Here is an 18,754-nt window from a genome sequence, read left to right as displayed (position 1 = left end):
AGGTAACAAATGTAAAAGTAAAAAAAAACCTTATGACTGCTTGTTACAGAGAACTAGTTAAACACAAAAGCGACAGGCAGCAGCACTTTAACAGAACATTCCTAGCTATGGGTTACAATTAAGTTTCACCCAAATATAAAGTGATAGGCCAGCTTTCAGTGTAAGGCTGGATGTTCTGTGAACTGAAGCGGTGTTCCATATTGTGAGGTCTAGTTCCAGGATTTCCCTTTTGAGGCAGGTGAAGACACACCTTTTTAATGCCTTATTGGTGTTTGGCCATACATATCCAAATTTGCGCAAGTGAATGTAGGCTGAAAATCCACTTGGGCCAGACTTGTTTTCCCTCTTCATTCATCTTGTGTGTTTTTTTTTTAGTGTCATCAGGTCATTGAGAGGACTTCAGGAGAATGGACTTAAAGTCTGGATATGGGATTTGCACACTCTCTCTATGTCTGTGTGGGTATTATGCCAAGATACAGCTGGCTCTTACCCACCAGAGATGAACTACTGGTCAGTCTAAGGTGGGTGTGTGCACATGCAGGAAAGGTTCCTGCTTTGTGCCCAGTGCTGTCAGAACAGGCTGTGGCCCCCAAAGTTAGGAGGTATTAAGCAGGTTCAGAAACTGATGCAATTAAGGGGACATTTGAGTAGCACAGGCCTTCAGATACTGGTAGAGTTTAGGGTTGCACCAAAGCAGTAATGCAGAGCCTTTACTCACACCTTGCAGCTTATGGACTTGATCTATGTAAGCAGTCTATTTTATACAATGGATATTTTAGCAGAGGACGCATTTTCCTAACACTGAAAGCCTAAGGAAAAAAGGATGATGCCCTTTTCTTATTACAATGAGAACTTAATACTGAAGTTTCATTTTTAGTAAACCCTTACTTTTTTGTTTATTTGAGGAGTCGCCAAAATTTCTGTACAAAGCTAGTACCAAGGAAAACAGGACAGGGATGAGCAATGCAGAATCCGTTAAAAAAAAAAAAAAAAGCTTGCTTCTTCGCCACACGTTCTCAGAGGCATTTGTTTATTTTACAGTAAGTAAACATGAACAAACAGGTGCAGCGACACAAAACTGATAAAATACAAGATTGACAGAACAAGCTTCTAGGTCTTGAAGATGCAGAATAACCTGTAGATTTCTCAGATAACATTTAAACTTTTTGTAACTCTGTCAAAAGTAAGCTCATGTGGAAGAGGGGAATCTTCAGAGGATATTACCTGAACCCACCAGATTGATATTTAAAGTTATCTTTAAAATATTTTCTCACTTGAATCAATGAACAGAAAAAAGCCCAACAAAAATGCAAAGAAATTCTCTTAATAAAATGACTACAAAAAATAAGTTCAATATGGTTATCCTCTAAAACCGTTTGTGTGATGCAGACCAAGGAACAACCTTTATTGGAAATAACAATCACTACTTTTTAATTTAGCAGTCAATGAAATCATTTATTTAGCTCTTTAGTTCAGAATTACGCTTTTAATATGTGTGTGATGCACTTTTACTGAAGTCTGACCAATAGTGCTGACAGACAGAATTGTACTGGGGGTCTGTGGGAAACAAAACAAAACAAAAAAAAATAGCATTTTCTAATACACTTTACACAAAGTCCTCATTTGGGAACTGTTTTGGCAACATTAGAATTTAGTTGTGGCCAATAAAAAAAAAGCACAAACTGGAATTTTAAAATGTGAAAATTTAAAATGCACAAACTTAAAAAAGGTGAAGGGTACCCAATCCCCCAACCCCTCTCCCCTACATAAGCTTCTTTGACAAAGTTGAGCAACTGAGGCAAAATTTCTGCATTTATTGTTAGTTTAGATTATCTTTGTAAATACTATGACAAAATATAAGTTACACCGAGAGCAAGGGAACAGAATGTCCGTTTGTTCCAATCTAGGTTGTCTTGAGATCCAGACTGGTTGAATAAAACCCAATCCAAACAAATTCATTATCTAACCCTTGTGCAACTTAATTTTCTCAAGTGTTTACTGGTGGGCACACTGAACACCTGGACCATGATGTCCGCTTTCTTCGTCAGAGCTATCATTATAGGCCTCGCGTCTCTGTCCACCAGCAGAACCATGGCCAATGTCATATTCCTGAAGGTCTACCTCTTCTGCATCTGCAGCTATATTGGGAGCCTCTGCTCTAACTGGGAGAAGGTCCTCCAGCTCCTGATGGGGAAGGGAAAAAAAAGAAAAAAACACACACATAAATGGAGTCCTTAAACCCGCTAAAATGGTTACAAAAGTTTTATTATGGAGTGAAAATTTAATGCACTAGATTTAGGCAACATGAAAGCTTGTGTTTTATTTGGATCTTGTTATTTTTTTTAATTGAAAGTTATTAAAAATTGTTCCATTACACATTAAAAAAGAGAGGGAACTAGCTGTGCTCACAGTTTGTACGATACATTTATCAGAGTTTTAATACAAAGGATTTTCAAAATTAAACTTACTGTTAATTTTTCAGGACTAATCCAGTTGTTCTCTGGGAACTGTACATCAAACTTGATATAAAGGTCACCTTTTTCAAATGGGTTACGATACTGGGGCATTCCTTCACCTCGCACAACTCTAACAGAACCTGGATTTGTTTGAAAGTAAAATAGAGAAAGAAAGAAAAAGCAATTACAAATCAGAGGAATAGCTCTTGTTACGACCACACAAACCACGAGAAAGTACATTTAGATTAATGAAAACTGAACTGCTGTGCATAATACACCTGACTTAGTGATTAGCAAAAAATAAGCAAGCTTAAAAATGCAATTTTAGCAGATTCAAGTTTGGTACCTCTGATGTTTTAAACAAATATGGTTGTGACATTATGATGAAGACTAAAGAGTGCATCATACAGAGACTTGGTAATAATCTGGCTAGAATACAGGCAAAGGAATCCATCTGGTAGTGAACACCAGGAACAGCAAGTGGTGAGGTGGGGTATCATTGCTGAAGTGGTTAGTGTTATGTTTTAGGATGATGCATTCTGGAAAGTCGTCATTAGAAACACACACACACAGACGGTTAAAAAAGAAAAAAAAAATTACAAAAAAAGTTCTCTCAAGACCCTCCGTTCATTTACACTACATCTTAAGAAAAAGACCACTACCAGAACACTCAAAATCCCAAGTTCATGTACATTTCTCAATTGTGCCATTTCATTGGATAAACACTACTTCACAGAATTACTTTGCTCTTCAATAGATTCCCCTAAGTAAAGCACCACACAAAAATAGTTTTCTTTTGTAGCCCTCAGGGATATAATTTTAATAAAACAGCAGCAAATTGTACACAGTTAATGCTGCCCTTACCATCAGGGTTGTCGCATAACTCTTACAGCTAAACGTAGTTCTTAAATGCTGAAGTTGTTGGGCTCTTCAAAGAATCGTCAAAAAGACACAAAACATTCTAAACAATATGAGTATGAATATTAAATGTTAATTTACTTAATATTCCAAATTATGCCTTTACATACATATATACATGCACACATATACACACACACACACACACACACACAAAGTAGAAAATAATGAAAACCTGGCAAGAGCTACTTGGTGATACATACCTGGCTCAATAACCTTGCCGGGAGGATACCGAACAACAATTTGCCGCCCATCTAGATGTTTTAAAGTGAAATGGAATCCACAAAGTGCTTCGACTAGGCCAATCTTGTGGGTCATGTGCAAATCGTTGCCTTCTCTCTTAAATGTCTTAAAAATAAAAAGAAAAGCTACTTAAATTCAGACTCCTAAAATTTTAAATGTCTGACACAAAAATGTGAACAGAGTTAACAATGCTAAAAATAAAAGCATTATGATAACACAGGGCAGTGGTGGTTTGTAATGTTGCTTCTCTCAATGGAGTGTTGAAAGAGTACCTTTAGAATGCCACTGTATTTAAGGGAATTTCAAAAACTGTAGAGAATGAGCTTTTGGACTTTCCAGAACACCCTGTGCTACGCATACATTTTCTAACTTAATACAACTTAAAACACACGCCTCATCTGTTCTGACATGAATTTGGGTAGCACTGTCATCTGTAGGCGTTTTTTTTTTTAAATATTGTCATTTCTATGAATTAGGTTTTACTATTTCAATTTGTTCAGTTTTATTGTTCACATTTTGTGACTTGTCTGCCAGAAGTACAATAACTAAAAAAAGGGTAGTTTCAATATTGCTTAATGGAATTTGTGTAACGTTTCAGAATTTCAAAGTTTTAAACGTGTTAAGTGAGTTTTGCATGATATTAATTTTATATTATGAACAATTTATGACACAACGTAATAAGAAGTGAATGTTGAAATTCTGCTGTAACTGCAAATAACCTATTTTTTAATTCTTAGTTTGCTACCTATTAAGAAGCCTGAATTCCAAACTCTAAATCTGTTGGTGTCCTGCACCCTATCAAACAGAGATTTACGTATTTTTCTACATATTAAGAAGTTACTCAAAGTACATAAAACTGTTCTCAGAAACACCATGAGTCCGGAAAGTCTGAATGCATTGGGCCATGCAGTCAACAGAAAAGAGACTGGCGACTGAAATGACTCAATTTAATCAGAAAGTAATTGAGAAATTTTCAGGACTGAAGAAAAGTAGGGGGGTGACATTTATGTTCAGGTAGTGCTACTGGGTAGTGTGTAGGCGACATTACAGTTTGGGTGTGTGGGGTTTTTTCTTTTCTTCTGAGATATGATGTCCTGCTTCAGTTTGGTTTCAATATACAGTGATAAACTCTTTGAACTGAAAATGAAACATGGCTACTCTTTACAAGTAATTCATAATTTGATTCTTTGAAAAATCAGAAGGCATGAATTTGGCCCGTCATAAAAATTCTTGATAGCAGCATATGATTAAAATGTACAAAGATAGCATCAATCTACATAGGACGTGCAATTAAAGGGGTCAATACAAATAAAGCAAGCACAGATACAGCATAGCAGTTACCATTACACAACATTCATGGTTATAATGTGAACAGAAATTATACTGTACAAAAAAGAACTATGATGTGCCTTTGCAGCGGTGTTCAGTAAAAATGAAGACCTCAAAATAGATGCATGTCAAAAAGTTATGATTAATATTTCTGCAGTCCATTGAAATTCACAAGTACCCATAATTACTATAATTACATAGGAGTAATCAGAAAAGCAATTCTGACATATTCATAACCCTTTTATTGTTCATACAAGAAATAAAAAAAAAAAAAAGATTTTCTTACCATCTTTTTCTATCCTGCCTTTCTCAACTTCTATGCTCCATATGGCATAAAATTATGATATACAAAATGTTAAGTGGCAACCTAAACAAAATGATGTTCTGAAGCTTGAAATGGTCGTCTGTCACAGCTAAGTTATTTGGACCGTTTTCACTTTACAAATTACCTCTAGGAGACCCAATATTTATTCACTTTCATATAATACTCCACTGTCTTCTATCAGACCAAATGACATTTCTTCTGTGTTCTTAAAGTCTGTTATTTTTCAAGGCAAAAAAGTATGGTACAGTGGAACCTCAGATCACGAACGTCTCGGAGCACATACAAAATCGGGTTACGAAAAGTCTGCCAAACTTTTGCATCTGTTCACGACCACACACTCAGGTGACGAACAAGCCAGTTTCCCTTCTGGTTCGTACGCGCGGATGATTTACGCACGTGTTCAGTCTCTCCCTGTACAGTACATTGTTCTCTGTCAGGCATGCATCCCGCAGAGGGACTTTGTGGTATAGTGGGTCCACAGCTCACGTCAAGAGGCCAGTTTTAAATAAATAAATCACTGTGCTACAGCTGCCACGTCATCTTCATAAATAGAAGCGCGAGGCGACTAAAGGAAGGAAAAAGAAAAGAAAGACAGAGGTTGCGGAGTGAGGAAGTAAGCAGGAAGCAGTGTGGAAAGAACCAGTGTGAGCAAGTGAGCACGTGTTTGCAGGCGGACAGCTGGACAGTGAGCCTAAGCAGGGGTGGGGCAGAAGGAAGCTCCAGCTCCTTGATCGCTCAGCTGGAGTGACCAGAAAAAGGACGGCTGGCCGCGTAAGGCAGTGGGGGTCACCAGTTAAAGAATGCACCAGGCCTGTTTTTAAAGAGACTGTTTCCAGCATTGTTTTAACCTCGGATTTAATGAAGACTTTTTTCTATTGGATTTTAACCTCCACTTCACTTCTGGTTTTATAGGATTATTTATTTAAGGATTCTGAAAGCACTACACTTTATTTAAATTTGGACTTTTTTTGATTGTTTTGTTGATTTTAATAAAAGCACTTGGCACTTTTTGCACCATCCCCTTGCTCCATTGTACAGTAGTGGCTCACTGCCGTGCTCATCGGTAACAATATTGACGGCAACGGGTTTAAAGGCTCCTGGAAGCGAGATGGGAGCATACAGCAAACCCGCATCGTCATAGACTTTACCTCAAAACTAATCTCCTCTCCACCCAGTTCCTCCTCACTTCCTTCATGCCAGAACTCGACTCATGCAAGGTTAGTTTATGGTTAGTTTTAGTATTACTGATTTTTCGAATGTTCATTTTTCGGTTCGTAGCGTGAATTCTTGCAATGTTACTTTTCTCTGTTCAAGGTTTTCTCGGTGTTATTCAATGTTTTTACATTTAGTTTACTATTATGCTGTACATTCTATGGTATTAACTATTTATGTGCTTAAAAATCTTTAAAAAATATATTTACATACAGTTTGTACGGTCTGGAATGGATTAATTGTATTTACATACAGTCCTATGGGAGAAAATTACTTCGGGTCACGATCAAATCGGGTTATGACCAGTTTTGGAACGAATTACGGTTGTGACCCGAGGTTGCACTGTATATACTAAATTTGCCACATGAAACTATTCTAAAGTGAAGCATACTGTGCAAATAAACTAGTCTGCTCTTGTTTTATAACAGAGCTTATGGGTACTGGGACTCCATATGAGATACCTTCTATACTCACACGTAAGTCGGGTCTTAAAACCCAAAAAAACAATTGATCATAAAGTCATACCCCGACTTATACGCCTGTTCAAAAATGCAATTTTTTTTTTTTTACCACATCTTCTTGCCTCCACTAATCTCACATGAGTTTCCCCAGACGCATCAAATTGTTCCAGCAGCACAGTTACCAATTTCTTTTGCTACTTCAACAACGTTTAATTTAAAACCAGCTTTATTTTCTTCTGATCAAACGCTCCATCGTATTAGGGATTCCGTTACGATAAAGGTGTATGAGGGAGTGAGATACAAAACAGTGTTTACTCTCCCAGGTGGGTGTTAGCATATCAATCACCTGGACCAATAGCGTGAATTTTACACATCCTACTTATATATCCGACATTATAAAATAACAGAAATTACACTGTAAAATATGTTCCGACTTATTCCCCAGGAGAACTAATCCACGAGTATATACAGTATATGCTTAAAAAAAAAAAAAATTAACCAATTTAAGGTTCAAAACCATTTAGAAGGAAAAAAAAGAAAAAAAAAGTGAGCCCCCACCCCCTTATACCATCCGTCCATTATCCAACCCACTATATCCTTACAGGGTCACGGGGGTCTGCTGGAGCCAATCCCAGCCAACACAGGGATTAAGGCAGGAAACAAACCTCCGGGCAGGGTGCCAGCCCACCACAGTCCCCTTATACTATTACCCCAAATCACAGTAGGTTTTAGGATGATAGTAGTTTCACCATAGCCTTCTTGTCAAATTGCAGGTCGATTTACATTTACACAAATTAATCAAATCAAGTGTAACACCAAAATTTACTTCTGTCAGACTCTGGTGAAATCGGTTTTCAAACCCATCGTCACTGTTCCTTACGATTTTACTCAACCTAAGGATACACATGGTCAGATCAGAATTTATTAATCCAGTAAGTGCTCCCTCACCTTGTATAACACAGGCAAGGAAGGGCAGTGAGGTTACAGTCAAACAGTGAGCAAAACACACTGGAGGGAAAGTGTACCATAAGGAGACAAAACACTGGTGTGTGTAGTATGTGTGTTCAGACTAAGAAAAAATGAGGACACTGTGGGCACATGCTGCTTTGAACCATTTTAATTATTGATGGTATTATTTGGAGCTGCTGCTTATTTGGCATACAGGCACATGCACAGGCTGGTGGAGCACAGTGGGATATATTGTTCAATATTTTACCTTTTTAAAAATATGTTTAATACTGAAGGGCTTGTGCTCTAACAGTTTTTCTTCCTCTTAGTTCCAACCTGGGAGGCGACACTACTTGCGTTTTAGTAACTCCATTTCAAAGCATGTAGAATCCCTCATGAAATGAGTGATCAAAACTTACTGAATAAGATGGTCAGTTACTTCTTGATATTCGCTGTATGGGAAGCAAGCGCCTTGAATGTAAACTAAACTTTAACTCTGCATTGCATAAATAGATCTTATCTAACTTAATACAGCTGACACGTTCTCCATTCAAATTCCTTTTTACACATTGAATTGAAATGGCTAAATACAAATAATAGCAGGAAAAGTCAAGCTACTTTATTAGCCACTTGGTGCCTGCATAGCAGAGCAAGTGAGAAAGAGGGAGCGCACATATAGTAAATAGATGTTAACTAACTAAATATTAGTTCATCCAGTCCATGGCTCAACTTATTTACATGCTTAACTGTAATGTCGAAGTACAAACAGAATCTGGCAAAATCAAGCTATTAGAAGACCTAGTAGAATTAAGTATAAGACAGACATTAAATCTGCCTATTTTGAGTAATTGTAAATTTTGACACAAGTTCATATTTCCAGGTAAAATGTTGGCTAACTTCCAATTCTTTATACAGGGCGACACAGAAAAACGGGAACTTTTGAAATGCGTAGTGGCAGCCACGTACAGTTGGCAGCACTGCAGAACAGGGACCTTGAGCTGTAAACAATCTCGTCATTTGGTAACCGTGTCATCTTAAGATTCGGTGACAATCCCTGGCCCTCAAGATCACCGGATTTGTTAGTTTGTGATTTTTTCTTGTGGGGCTACCTTAAGAGTCGGGTCTACACGACTCGGCCAAGGACACTGAATTGAAACAAAGAATTCAAGACGGAATTTGTAGCATCCCAGCTGAGATGTTGCAGCGATCAATGGGGAACCTCAACAGCAGATTGGAAGAATGCACACTTACAGGACGACGCCATCTACAGGATGTAATTTTCAGACACTGATAATTTGGATTACTGTCTCTTTAAAAGGCAAGTTGTAGTGGTTCAATTGCTGTCAAATTTTTTTTTGTTGGATTTCTTCTATTTTTATTGGGTTTTTCAAAAGTTCCTGTTTTTCTGTGTCACCCTGTATAAACATTTACCATTTTTTGCATTTTAACATCCCTAGGTCCCATTTTGAAAAGAAAATCTCAAACTAACCAAATACATCCATTTTTATAGAGAAAAAATTAAGAGTATTGATCTACATTAAGATTGCATGTCATTTGAAGGAAAAAAAATGCAAATCGCAAAACATCTTTGTAAGATTCAGCAATTTTAAAAGAAAACCACAGATCATCCTCCCCTACAGCAGCCTTTAGGGGCCGGGGTGCGGATTCACATTACCAAGCCCCATTGCTGACTTTGAACATTAAAACCCATGTGAAATACTTTCTATTCTGCAAACAGCTAGAAAAATTATGATTGCTCAAATTGTTTTATTATATGGAAGCTTATTTCACAAAAATATTGCCTACAGATGCCTATAGGATAATGCATGCATATGCTCTGGTGGTTGAGTGAGACAAAATGCAACCAACTAATGAAAACTGAACAGAGATTATAGGCATATATTTAGATTAAATCAGGTTGAACTAGTTTTAGGATAAATGTCTAGAGCAGTCATTCCTTCCTCACAACAACTGAATGTGAATGGAGTTTGCCCATTCTCCAGGCGTGTTTGCAAACAGACTGGTGTCTGAATTTATTCTCAGATCTTAATTACTATATCCTTGGCAAGAGCGACTCATTAAGTATTGGAGGGATTGAATGATAATTGGTTTGTGGCACTTCAATCCATCTCACTGTGGTTAGCCTCTATCAAAACACCCAGCCTTTGGAACCGAGCATTTTTATCATTCATGCACGCTACACCATAGAAAGTACACCATGCTGGTGCCTTGTCATTATATACACTTTAAATATACTGTTATATGTATAAAGTACAAAGAAACCTGAGGTGAATCTGGCTATGCAAAAACACAGAATGTGACAGACAGACAAAAAAAGTGCCATTCAGGAAAAAAAACAATCATACATTTCAGTATAAATCTGTCTGTTACAAGTCATAGCAGAACGTAAACTCTGAAGAAAAAGAGCTGCAGAAGCAAGTTGGATAAACAGAATATAACCTAGTGAAGGAGGGGGGCTGCTGCAGCAAGACATGTGACCAAGAAAAATACCCTTTGCCGAGGGAAAAAAAAAAACAGTACTAAGAATTTGATTAAATTAAATTTTCAGTTTACTATGGTTGTCACAAAGGGCGACACAGTGGCGCAGTGGCAGCGCAGTTGCCTCACAGTAAGGAGACCTGGGTTTGCTTCCCAGGTCCTCCCTGCGTGGAGTTTGCATGTTCTCCCATGTCTGCGTGGGTTTCCTTCAGATGCTCCGGTTTCCTCCCACAGTCCAAAGACATGCAGGTTAGGTGGATTGGTGATCCTAAATTGTCCCTAGTGTGTGCACGCGTGTGCCCTGCAGTGAGCTGGCACCCTGTCTGGGGTTTGTTCCTGCCTTGCACCCTGTGTTGGCTAGGATTGGCTCCAGCAGACCCCCGTGAGACTGTGATAGAATATAGTGGGTTGGATAATGGATGGATTGATGGTTGTCACAAACGTGCCTCAGAAACAAGGAAGGTATACCTTCTTTCACTGAAATCTTTGCTTCAAGGTAGATTTATTGTATAAGTTTTAAGGTGCCTCCCTAACCCCCCCTCCCCCCCCCGATCTCAGTATTAATCACCTCTTATTATAAAAGTCGAGATCAAACTATGTATTTTTAAAATTATGAAATATGCTTCACTTTAGAAGGCAGTTTGGCAAATTAATGGATACTACAACAAATAAGTTTTATTTTTTTAGGTTGGAACTTATCCTTCAACTGTGCCACCATTGTAAAAGAGGAGTGAAAATTATTTATCTTTAATAACGAAAACAAATATTACCAATTGGTGGAACAAGGTATTTAGTGCTATCAAATAGATACACAGTACACAGCCTGAGCATTTCCTTTAACTGCACACATTCTTACCCATCCAAAACCTGCTTTTTTACAGTATAAAGGAAAATTTCTACAAGTGTGCAGAATTCAGTGAGCAAATATGAAGGACAATACAATATGAAATCAACTAGAAATGTATGCAGTGTTCCACACGACAGTGTGTATAACATTTTAGTGTTACCTCATGTTCCTTTTCTTGAAGTACAAGCACAATGTCTCCAGGTTCCACACCAGGGGCCTGATCAGCTTCTCCTCCAAAAGTAATCTTCTGTCCATGTTTCATTCCTTTGTCTATATGAACTTCCAGAATTTTGACTTCTTTGACTACTTTCTTGCCCTCACATTTTTTACAGCGATCCTTTTCATTGATTACTTCTCCTGCATTCACAAGCAAATTATCCCATGAGCAAATATTAAACTGAAAGATATGCCATATCAATATTAGAAAAGATCTTTTGTTTGCATTTTGAAGAAGCTGAAAACAGACCAGCAAAGTTTATAAAAAAAAAAACCCTTTTCGGGTAATATCCATAATATATTCATGTAATTAAACAAGAAATCAAGTTTGTTAAATTAAATTCTGGTCAATAACACTGCCAGGCATGTACCATTCTTTTATGGAATTCAGTCCTTAATATTTCAACAGTGACACCATCTAAAGCTACAGATGTGGCTCACAACGAAAGCAAACCACTATTGAAACGAAAGATTTGGTACAGACTTTCAGCATTAAATCAAGGGTATGTCAATAGAGTACATTTTTAACCCAAGATACAGCCCTGCAAACTCTAAGTAAAGTTAAACACTTAAGATTTGCCAACTCTTATTTTAGATTAATCTTTAGAATTTTTCCTGAAGCTCTGCTTATCTTCTCAGTATAGTGAAGCCATTTCTTTTGCTCTCACCACATTAGCCGTCACTTCCACCCTCACAGTGTCATATGGTTTAGGGGACGAAGGCTTTGAAATGAGGTTGCCATGCTTTGCTTCCTCCCTGAATTGGCGTTTGCCTGCATGTTGATCCCACATGTGTAAGTGCAGTACTGACAATGAATCAGTTTGAAATTTTAAATGGTAAAATAGCCTATTGAGCCACTGATTACAACAAAAGAAAATTATAGGATTCAATAAAAAGTCATGACGGCTTCCACAGGGTTTTTGGCAACCTACTTAGTTTCTTTAATGTAAACATCTTTTCTAGTGTTTATTATGGGGGCAAGCAGTCTAAGCAAAGATGTTTAGAGGTCCGTTTTCCTCCAATCACCTTCTCCAAGTCCAAAAATGTAATCTTTTCAGCATGTCCTGGGTCTGCCTAGAGGGTCGTCTCCTCGTTGTTAAGAGGCATCCTAATCAGATGCTCAAGCCACGTCAAATGACTCATTTTGATGCAAAGGAGCATCAGTTCTACTGCGAGTTCCTCACCCTTTTTCTAAAGTTGAGCTTCCTTTACAGGTTGTCTGTGCTAATTTCCCTCACTCAAATCCACAATTTAGTTATTTCATTCACTACCCAAAGCCTGTCGAGGATAAGACTGGTAAGTCAAGACATTTGCCTTTGAGCAAAATAAACTGAGCAAATCATATACAGTGGGGCAAAAAAGTATTTAGTCAGCCACCAATTGTGCAAGTTCTCCCACTTAAAATGAGAGAGGCCTGTAATTTTCGTCATAGGTATACCTCAACTATGACAGACAAAATGAGAAAAAAAAAAAAATCCAGAAAATCACATTGTCTGATTTTTGAAGAATTTATTTGCAAATTATGGTGGAAAAAAAAAGTATTTGGTCAATAACAAAAGTTCATTTTAATACTTTGACCTCTGTCATTGCCAACAAAGAGTATATAACAAACGTTTTCTGTAAGTCTTCACAAGGTTTTCACACACTGTTGCTGGTATTTTGGCCCATACCTCCATGCAGATCTCCTCTAGAGCAGTGATGTTTTGGGTCTGTCGCTGGGCAACACGGACTTTCAACTCCCTCCAAAGATTTTCTATGGGGTTAAGATCTGGAGACTGGCTAGGACACTCCAGGACCTTGAAATGCTTCTTACGAAGCCACTCCATTACCCGGGCGGTGTGTTTGGGATCATTGTCATGCTGTAAGACCCAGCCACATTTCATCTTCAATGCCCTTGCTGGTAGAAGGAGGTTTTCACTCAAAATCTGACGATACATGGCCCCATTCATTCTTTCCTTTACACGGATCAGTCGTCCTGGTCCCTTTGCAGAAAAACAGCCCAAAAGCATGATGTTTCCACCCCCATGCTTTACAGTAGGTATGGTGTTCTTTGGATGCAACTCGGCATTCTTTCTCCTCCAGACACGACGAGTAGAGTTTTTACCAAAAAGTTCTATTTTGGTTTCATCTGACCATAGGACATTCTCCCAATCCTCTTCTGGATCATCCAAATGCTCTTTAGCAAACTTCAGACGGGCCTGCACATGTACTGGCTTAAGCAGGGGGACACGTCTGGCACTGCAGGATTTGAGTCCCTGGCAGCGTAGTGTGTTACGGATGGTAGCCTTTGTTACTTTGGTCCCAGCTCTCTGCAGGTCATTCACTAGGTCCCCCTGTGTGGTTCTGGGATTTTTGCTCGCCGTTCTTGTGATCATTTTGACCCCACGGGGTGAGATCTTGCATGGAGCCCCAGATCGAGGGAGATCAGTGGTCTTGTATGTCTTCCATTTTCTAATAATTGCTCCCACAGTTGATTTCTTCACACCAAGCTGCTTAACTATTGCAGATTCAGTCTTCCCAGCCTGGTGCAGGTCTACAATTTTGTTTCTGGTGTCCTTTGACAGCTCTTTGGTCTTGGCCATAGTGGAGTGTGACTGTTTGAGGTTGTGGACAGGTGTCTTTTATATTGATAATGAGTTCAAACAGGTGCTATTAATACAGGTAACGAGTGGAGGACAGAGGAGCCTCTTACAGAAGAAGTTACAGTTATGTGAGAGCCAGAAATCTTGCTTATTTGTAGGTGACCAAATACTTATTTTCCACAATAATTTGCAAATAAATTCTTTAAAAATCAGACAATGTGATTTTCTGGAATTTTTTTTCTCATTTTGTCTCTCATAGTTGAGGTATACCTATGATGAAAATTACAGGCCTCTCTCATCTTTTTAAGTGGGAGAACTTGTACAATTGGTGGCTGACTAAATACTTTTTTGCCCCACTGTACAGGAAACTAAAAACCTTACGCGAGTTACTTTTTGAACTGAAGACCAGACTCTACTTAAACAAATGTGTCGGGAGGACGACTTCCATTTAAAAAATCAATACCATGAGGCTTGGGTTTCACATTTATGTGCATGCTGATAACTCTAGCAGTATATTCTGGCAAAAAAAAAAATAAAATAAAATAAACTCTCTAGATAACACATTACACGACACGTGTAACAGGAGATTTTTCTCTCCATATGTACATTTTATTCACAGCATTTGATATTGTCCAGTGTGTCATCATAGAGTTCCGATCTATCAGAAACACTGTTGACCTTTCTCCATGAAAACATTAAATTGTTGGCCACCACTACAAGAGCACCCAGAAAAGAAAAGAAGGATTTTTCACCCTACAAATACTGTAAAACCTGGTTTTTGCTCACTTATTACGGAAGTGGATCACAGTGATTCAGGATGATACGATTGAACCTTTCCTGCACTCTAGAATTACAAGAATTATTTCCTTACCTTCGCCATTGCAGTCAGAGCAAACAGATTGCATTTGCTGAACCATTCCTGGTGCTAATTGTCTGATCATTATGCGCATACCACGACCTCTGCAAGCTGTACACTTCTGAACAGCTCCCAGTTTGCCTCCTTGACTAGAAGAAGAAAAAAAAAAAAAGCCATATTAACAATTATTTCACACATTTTAAATATGCACGATGTGATGAATTCTCTCTCTCTCTATATATATATATATATATATATATATATATAAAAACCACAAATTCTTATATAATACAGATATAAGTATGAAACTGCAGCTACAACTTATGTAGCCAGTAGGGATGTCACAAGAACCAGTAAACTGGTACAAAGCTGATATCGAAATTAGAAGAGAGTCTTTTTTTAATAAATAGTTATCAGTGATACGGATTGAATGTTGAAGGTCAGTACTGAACTTGTGCATGACTGTAAGCAGACAAATTTCAAAAGGCATAATGTTTGGGGATTTAAACAAACACACACACACACACACACCACAACAACCCAGGAATAAAAATTATGTAAAAAACGGTTCAAATTCAAAAGAAAAACAGAACTGGAGTCTTGAAATGCTGTGCTCAAAGGAGCATGCAATTACAGGAATTAAGCTTATTTAAAAAAGCCAACACACTTGTGTGTGTGTGTTTTTGCCATTTTTTAATCTCATTTTGCAGTTTGTTCAGAAATAGATCTGTGTGAACTTTGAGAAAGCAACAATAGGACTGATAAAATGTGAGTTGTAATTGTTAACATTTAGGCCTCCTCCACACACATATCCGCGCATTTTTTTTTTAAATGCGAGTTTTCCTCCTTCGTTACAAAAAGGTCCCATCCACAGGCGCAATTTTTTTTTTTTTAAACAACATCTCCATCCACGTGAAAATGCAAAAATCCACTGTCAACAGCACAAAACAGGCACAGATAAAGGGAATGTCATTTAGAATAACGTCCATCACCCCCCACTCCCCCCAAATGCGTCATGAACAGTTCCCAGCCATTTCACTAAGACATCAATAAATAAAGAATTGTAATTACAAGTGGCTTGTATGTTAGGAAAAATCATCCCCTTTCTGTTCAAACAATCCATGGAATTTGCGGATATCTGCCTCATTTCTAAATGAGTCCCAGCAAAACCCTGCTACAAGTTCCTCTACTATGGACTCAGCGACAGGTAATTGTATATACACAGGACCCAAGTGGACTGTAATTGCTTCACATACTTACCTTACTATTTTAGAAACCACCTATCTTGACAACCCAGAGGCACTTGCCATCTTGCATAATCTCCCCTCGTCTGCTAAAGTCGAGTATGCAGGTAACTTTGACAACACTGACAGGCAATCTCATTGCAATTCTTTTCTTCGATTTGCAGGCAAAGTGGCTCACTCAAAGACAACAATGATGCCCTTGACAAACGTAAGTTTTCTTCAACAACCACCATTTTGTTCTCAAAGTTCACACCAACTTGAGATCTGCGTTAGAATGTTCAATGTAGTAGTGACCTCTGCAGCGCATTCGGTTGCTCAAAATAATATTGTAATTGTGTGTTTAAATGTAAACAAGTCTTGTTAACAAGGTTAACACCAGCACTACTTTAACTACGACCACAATTGCCTCATGTAAACAAAAGATACTGCTGCATACACTGATGTCAATCAAATAAGATACCAGCGCACAATGACGTTACAACCCATAACCTCCATCTTCCTGATCTACACAAACAGCACGAAATACCCCATAACCAATTAAATAAAGCACTGAACTGAATGCTACAGTTGCTCATACAACTTGCTTAAAGCTTCTACTCTAGCTTTAAAGTATTTTGATTTTTGAGTGAAAATACAGTTGAAGAAACTTTATTATAAATACTGCTGAAACTGCAAGCACCCTGCAAGACCACAGTTTCTAGGACCACTCCAACTACACAAATTAGTTTCCTATACTGAAGCCAGGTTAACATTAGTGTTGGATAGGTACTAAAAGTTTGACTTTTTATACCAAAGCAAATACGAAGCAACTCTTCTTACCCTGGCACCCATCTGCTTCATTTCCCTGGCCAAAAGCATGCATGCCACCCCACTCTGAACACCCAGGGACAAAATCAGCCTGACTGCCACAATATCTCAGTTCTGTCGGGGTCCATAAGCAGCTCATTATTTTGTAATTGAGATTCTCCCTCAGAGTTTTGAGCATGCTGATAAATGCATATTAATAATTCATTGGCACTTAAACAGCTCACGAGTGCTTCAGTCAGGTGCGAAGATAGCCCTGTAGAACGTCCAAAAAATAAATAAATAAAAAATTACTGGCTTCCTTGCTCTTACTCAATTCACAATGTTTACTTCCTTCATATGGCTTTTTAAATCTGATTCACCCATACTACCAATGTCAAACTTCATCATAAAGTTATGGCACCCACCCTTATGCTTATTTGATTTGTCTTGTTGAAACTAATGGTATACACTGCATTTAACATTCAGAGCCTGGGCACACTTTCATAATAACCATGGGATTTCGTGCAAAACCAAAATAAGATCCAAACACGATGTGACAGCATGCATGTCAAAATGATTTTACTTATTTTGTGGATGTTTTGGAGTCATGTAGGGTAGGATAATTCTCTACCCTCTTACAGATTTATTGAGTGTGCAGCTCGGCATTTTGCTGTTAATCTGTTAATTGTGCTGCATGTACGAGAAGATTTTTTACAGAGGGATTTGCAGCTTTTCTTGCCAACTACAATTCACGTTGATGTGTAAGGCAAGAAACCAGTTTTAAACTCAAATGGTATAAAATGGAATGACAATTGCATCTGACTTGTCACATCATTGACTCCATGTCAGTTTTCCTACATATTTAGCGATCACACAGTTCTTCAATCCTATTGAACCGCGCTCAGGCAAACCTCTTCCAAGCGGGCCAGTGCACGGTACTGTTGGCCTGCCATGGAATTGCACTAGTCAAACAAATTAGACTTTGCGGGATTTAATGCAGACAAACTTTCTCGGGCACAGAACGAACTGCCAGTGTAAGTATAGTCTAATCTTTGTATGCAACATCTTCCAACCTTTTTATGCGAACCTCGTATTTTTACTACTCTATGAATAATAACTACTTAATGCTAAATCACTACAAATAATTCTGTGTGTAGGCAAACGGCTACTACATATCTATACCAATTCATACGCATAACACAATGTGATATAAATGCAAGATGTGGGTTTTGTTAGTGACATATCAGGTGTTTTACGTCATGATATATGAGATTACTGGAATTCACTTAAATATTTGCCATGACTTTAAGAACCATTTCAATTTTTTTACAAAAACTCAAAAGGACATTTTGGTACTAGACTGTGGCTTGTTAATTTTACATAAGTTTTCAGGTTTCCCAGGACCTGTATGAACCCTGTTTATTTACAGAATGTATTTTTTGCAGCTTAATTCTGGGATCTCCGGAAACTGGAGGAGAGAACACAAGCAGCAGAGAGGACCATTAAAACCATTCACCAGCTGCAACTTTGAGCCATGTTCACAGAACAAATCAATGTTTCTGTAGCAAAATGAAACACTAACAAAGTGAACAAGTTGCAGAATAACACTGAACATGACTGAAAAAGAAAATGCATCATGATTTTGTTAAGTGACTACTGTAACCAGGATTTTGTAACAGAAAACTATCAGGATTCAGCTGTAAAACAGTAAAAAGTTGCCAGGGAGTTAGCCTTCTGGGTGATCCATTTGTCAGTTCAGGCCTTATGACATTCCAGTCTCTTCAGTTTTGTTTCCATCTTCCTAGTTCATCCTCTTATTTCTTTATCTGACC

At 38.1% G+C, this 18,754-nt stretch overlaps 1 protein-coding gene across 1 annotated transcript in view; it reads right to left on the bottom strand.

Moving 5' to 3' along the window:
* Positions 1–1,008: 1,008 nt before the first annotated feature.
* Positions 1,009–18,754, bottom strand: part of dnaja2a (DnaJ heat shock protein family (Hsp40) member A2a) — a 28,689-nt gene continuing 10,943 nt past the window's right edge. Inside the window, exons 5-9 of the mRNA XM_039763129.1 lie at positions 14,908–15,041; positions 11,399–11,595; positions 3,578–3,722; positions 2,469–2,596; positions 1,009–2,184 (exon numbers count right to left, since the gene is read on the bottom strand). Of these exons, the coding sequence (XP_039619063.1) occupies positions 1,996–2,184; positions 2,469–2,596; positions 3,578–3,722; positions 11,399–11,595; positions 14,908–15,041 (793 nt within the window). The 3' untranslated portion in view covers positions 1,009–1,995. The remainder of the gene's footprint in view (positions 2,185–2,468; positions 2,597–3,577; positions 3,723–11,398; positions 11,596–14,907; positions 15,042–18,754) is intronic.

This window comes from Polypterus senegalus, chromosome 9, assembly GCF_016835505.1.
Source record: "Polypterus senegalus isolate Bchr_013 chromosome 9, ASM1683550v1, whole genome shotgun sequence".
NCBI lineage: Eukaryota > Metazoa > Chordata > Cladistia > Polypteriformes > Polypteridae > Polypterus > Polypterus senegalus.
Note: the sequence above shows the minus strand (reverse complement) of the source record. Positions and strands in the feature narration are given on the sequence as shown.